Raw genomic sequence first — 5,275 nt, forward strand, 5'->3', positions numbered from 1 at the left:
GAGGAGGAGAGAGGAGGAGGGGAGGTTCAGAGAGCTACGACAGAAGAGCACCCGTCCGTATCAGAGGAGGCATCAGACTCGTGTCGTACTGACTCTCGTTTCATGACCAGCATCTCCAGTGACTCCCTGGATGCTCTGGAGGAGGATGACCTGATCGCCTGCTCCTCCTCCCTCCCTCACCCTCCCTTCCGCCTCACAGTGGAGCCCCCCCACCCCCAGCCTCACCCACGAGGGGGTGCATCCTCACCCCGAGGAGGGGCAGGAGAGTGGAGAGGAGGAGGAGGGAGGAGAGGAGGGGGAGGAGGGAGGAGATCGGGCAATGGAGCCGGGGTCGACCCCCACTATTCTCCAATGACCCCTGACCCCGTGAACTCTGAACGTGTGACCCCCGTGGTTGACCCCTCTGAGAACCTGAACTATGCTGAGCTCTCTCTCATGCTGGAGTACCTCCCCAGTCCTCCGGAGGCCAGCGACGATGAGGAGGAGGAGCAGAAGAGGGAAGAGAGGAGGAGGACGAGTGATGAAGGAGGTGGACAGGAGTTATTTTCCGTATCCGGACGTCCCCGTTCCTCCTCCTCCTCCTCACGTATGGACTGTGTGTTTACCTTCGAGCAGAGCGATGCAAGGTGTTACTACAATATCTGCCCTAACGTTACCCCCGACAGCGCATGCAGCCTCACCCACCCTCACCCTAAGGCTGAGGAAGAGGAGGGTGGTGGTGGTGAGGAAGAGCAGGGGGCGGTCCTGACCCTGGAGCCCGTGCCCATCCTCCAGCCGCCGCCAGGGTTCGGAGACAGCAGTTCTGACGAGGAGTTCTTTGATGCGAGGGATCGGTTCGCCTCGCCTGAAGACCCAACATCAGGGACTGTGTCCAGAGGTGTGTCAGGGTTATTACTGTACTGTAATGTATAATAGTTAGTTCCCTCTTAGATGCCTAGAGGTTGGTAGTGTTATGAACTTTATTGCACTAGGTTCGATATTGTGTTAACAACTTAACAGCTTTAGTTTTTTAAGTGTTAACTTGAAGAACTGAAACTTGTCATATTAGATCAAACTGTGAGAAGCATAGTGCATATTCTCCAGTTAATTAGTGATATATAAAGAGAGATTAATGAGATTAAATGGATGAAAGGTTTTAATTCCTGATGACCTGAGGTCAATACATAGCTGGGAAGCATTTAAATATGTTAGGTTTGTTCAGATTTCTTTAGTCACATAAAGTTGTCATTTGTTTTCAGATTTTTCAGCCGAGATGGCAAGCGGAATGGCACAGCAAACTGTGAGCCTGAGTGACATCAGAATCAACCTGACGGAAGGAGGGAGTGATGAACGAGAGGAGGGTAGAGAGGGAGAGACTACCGGAGGAGGAGAAGGAGGACGAGGCAGAGAGATGTTCTCCAGGCTCTCTAGGAAAAGATCGAAGAAACGGCGTTCCTTCATGCAGACTGACTTCACCTCCACAGTCTCCTACCCTGGACCGGACCAAAACCAGGAGCGGAACTGGGACTGGAACCCAGATCACGTTCCTGATCAGTATCCGGACCGGGTACAGAACCGGACAGAGAGCTCAGACGAAAGCCAGCTGCTGAGTTTGGACCCAGAACCCTCTGAGCAGAGCCAGAACCCATGTCCTACTGTCTCCTCTCTGAGCCACACTGAGGGGGAGGCATTCCAGCTCGAGTCCAAGCCTATCCTCACCAAGCCCACCCGAGAGGGGTCCCACCAGGGACCTGGAGATCCACGGGCGCCTGATAACCCGAAGGCTGAACTCCATAGGAGCTCCAGGAGCAGGCGGAAGTCCATGGAGACAGAGCCCGACGTGATGGAGTCCAAATCGGTCACGGCCCTGGTGACGGCAGCCTCCTCCTCCATCACGGCTGTACGCTGTAGAGTAGAACCAGATGGCAAGGAGAGCACTGATCGGAGAGGAGACGGGGAGGAGGGTGAGATGGAGGAAGAGGAAGGGGGTGGAGAAGCAGGGGCAGGACCGTTCACATGTCACATGTTTCTGACTGAGATTAAGGAAGAGGAGGGGGAGAGGGGGGAGGAACTGGGGGAGGAGGGGGAGAGAGACAGAGAGAGGAGACAGCCCTCACTCATTTCTGAAGGTCCACCCTCCGTTAGGGGGTCCCAATTTAGTAGACGACCTCTGTGTCTAACGAAAGACGAGGGTCAGGAAGCTTATTTCATACCCCAAATAAGTATCTCCCATCCAGGTGTGTATGGGAGGGACACAGGGGGTGAACAGGACGTGGCTGGTGGTGAGGAGCGCGTGACTCCCCTTCCGGCTCCTCCTCCCCCCACCTCTCCACTACCACCTCTCCCAGCCCCCTCCATCCCCCACACGGAGAGGGGAGAGAGGGATAGCAAGGATGTGGATGTGGGGTCCCAACCCAAACCCTTCACACTCTCAGACAGAGAGAAGGACAATAGCTGCTTGACTCAAGTCCATAGAAAACTCACTATCAGTCACCAGGACCTGACAAGCATAGTGAAAGCAGAAACTGACAAAGCTGAAGCTATAGTTAGCACTAACTCTGTTACTGATAACACTGATGTTGCTACGGCTAACATTGTAGCTACAGCCAGCATTCATTCTGTCATGGCTAACACTGAGGCTACAGCTAGCATTCATTCTGTCATGGCTAACACTGAGGCTACAGCTAGCTCTGACTCTGATTTAGCCACTGCTAATCACAAAGATTCAAATAGCATCAAATCTGTTATGGCTAACACTATAGCTAACACTAACATTGATTTAGCTACTGCTAACTCTGATTTTGCTATGGCTAACGATGAAGCTAATGCTATAATGAATTCCCCTACACCTAGCACTGATTCTACAGGTAATGCTAACTTAGCTATGACTAATGCTAATTCAGCTAATGCTAACTCAGCTATGGCTAACATTCCCAAAGAGTCTCCCATATCACCTACAACAGGATTCCTCCTCCGGCCTTGCTCACCGGGCATTATCGGCCAAAGCCTCTCGGCCTCCACATTACGGGGGAAGATCCAGAGCCTGCCCCTCTATTTATCTCGCTCCCAGGAAACCCTCACCCTCTCTGGGGTGGGCAGCACCACCAGGAGCCCCTCTCAGGAGCCCACCAGCGACAAGACTGAGGTAACGGTCACAACCGAAACCGCCAAGGACGACGATGTCACAGCGGTGGTGACAGTGGAGGATTCGAAAGATTCCGGGGTGGCGTTGGCGGAGTCGGATGATTCCGAGGTCACGCTGACGGAATCGGAGGTTGGCGAGGTTGTCGTGGAGACGGCCGGGGCGGAAATCACGAGGTTGACGGTGTCGGAGGTCAAGGAGGTGGTCGAGAAGGTTGTGATGGTCTACGGATCCTCCCCTCCTCCTCCTTTAGCATCCATCTCTGTAGAGCCCAAACCAGAACCCAAAATGGTTGCCAAGTTGCCTACCTGTCCCATTGCTACAGTGGAAACCACCCCTCCTATGGCTACAGCACCTATCTGTCTGGAGCCCATACCAGTCTCTGAACTACTCTCCCCAAGCCCCACTATCCACAAAATGGCCGCCCCATTACCTTCCTGTCCTTCCTCTCCTGTGCCCATACGCGTAGAGCCCAAACCAGAACATGAATCACTATCCATACGCTCCAAAATGGCCACCTTATCGTCCTCTTGTCCCCCTGCTTTAGTGGTAACCACACAGAGTCTGAATTCCCCTTCTTCTAATCCTCCCCCAATCAGAGTAGAACCCAAGACAGACCCTTGCCCTGAACCACTATCCCTAGACCCCAAAATGTCCTCTCCGTTGTCTTCCTGCCCCTCTGCTATAGTGGTGACCACACAGAGTCTGAATGGACCGGGGCTCAGCTTCCCTGGTTATAACATGAGAGGACGGCCATTCGGGGGAAACAGCTTCTGTAAACCCCCAGGGGAGGAGGCAGGCCTGCTGAACTCCCTGACTACAGGCTGTGGGGTCTTCACCTCCACCTGTGAGACCCAGCCCAACCAGGCCCACATGGAATCCTACCCGCTGGAGAAGCCTGATTTAGGGTGTAGTTCGGTGCTGGTGTCGGGGTGCGAGGCGGTCCTGGAGGGGGTGCAGACGCCCCTGGAGGCATGCAGGTGTCCGCCACCGCTAGTTTATAACAACTGTTTCAGTGGGGGTGACAGCTTCGACGATGAGTTGACAGTTTACGAGTTCTCCTGCCGGACAAGTTCTCCTCCCGCCTCCCAACCCTCTTCCTCTGCGCTGGCCCTCCCTCTCTCTCCTCTCTCCTCCTTCCTCTCCTCCTCCCCTCCCTCCTCTCTCCTCTCTCCCTCCTTCCCTCGCTCTGTCATGCCCCCATCCTCCTCCATGGAGCTCTCCCCTATTCTCTCCCCGCTCCTCTCCCCATCCAACTGCTTCTTGTCCCAGTCCAGTCTCCAGGACGATATCGGCCGACTACGCCACCGCCGCTTCCCACCGCCCCCAGCAGGGTTCCAGACTATCCGGAGCGACGTGGACGAGCTTATCACCCTCCTGCAGGGAGGGAGGATGGGGGGGAGAGGGGGGAGGCACCCAAGGGAGACCTGCGCCACCCACTTCTCAGAGAACAAGCGTCTTCTCCACGGGGAGGCCCGGAGGCTGATGGCCGGCTGTCAGAAGGTGGTCCGGGTGGGGCAGACCCCGGACGAGATGCTCTTGTCCCTGTCCGACAGCTTCAAGACCCTGGTGGGCATGGCCGGCATGTGCCTGTGGTTCTCCGGGTGCGACCGGTGCGACCGGAGGAACGCTGAGGCGCTGGCTGGGCTGGCGGACGTGGCCAGGACGTACCGGGAGTTTGTGCTGGCAGCGGAGAGGGCGAGCGGGAGGCGGAGCTGTCATGACCTCAGCACCAAGCTCCTTGCCAAGCAGTGTACTGCCCTCACTGCTTCCGTCTTCTGCCTCACACAGCTGTTCCGCACACTCACCGCCCTCTGAACTGAACCAATGATCTCTGACCCCTATAACAACCTATCGGTTGACCTTTCAACTCTGACCTCTAGACCCACTACACAGGGTCGCCAGACAATCAGTCAGTCATCCGGCTGAGTGGGGAACAAATGTCTGAACTGGAACAAGTCCACGTAGAGAAGAAGAAGAAAAAGAAGAAGCACAATTGAAAGGAGAGAGAGATGAGACTGATGAAACAAGACGGGATGAAACAAGACGGTTCTAATGATCTCCTGTGACATCATAGAGAGCCACTGTGACATCATAAATAAGGAACCTCTGTGACATCACAAAGTGCCTGTGTGACATCACAGGGAACATGTG

General features: G+C 55.0%; 1 protein-coding gene across 1 annotated transcript; it reads left to right on the forward strand.

Moving 5' to 3' along the window:
* Positions 1 to 351: 351 nt before the first annotated feature.
* Positions 352 to 4,939, forward strand: LOC311116329 (uncharacterized protein; the record flags this gene model as incomplete). Its single annotated transcript, XM_084191422.1, has 4 exons — positions 352 to 877; positions 1,239 to 1,997; positions 2,217 to 2,380; positions 3,050 to 4,939. The coding sequence occupies 4 exons, from the start codon at positions 352 to 354 to the stop codon at positions 4,937 to 4,939; spliced, it is 3,339 nt and encodes a 1,112-aa protein (XP_084047548.1).
* Positions 4,940 to 5,275: the final 336 nt, after the last annotated feature.

Source organism: Coregonus lavaretus, assembly GCF_964263955.1.
Source record: "Coregonus lavaretus genome assembly, contig: HAP1_SCAFFOLD_2767, whole genome shotgun sequence".
Taxonomy (NCBI): domain Eukaryota; kingdom Metazoa; phylum Chordata; class Actinopteri; order Salmoniformes; family Salmonidae; genus Coregonus; species Coregonus lavaretus.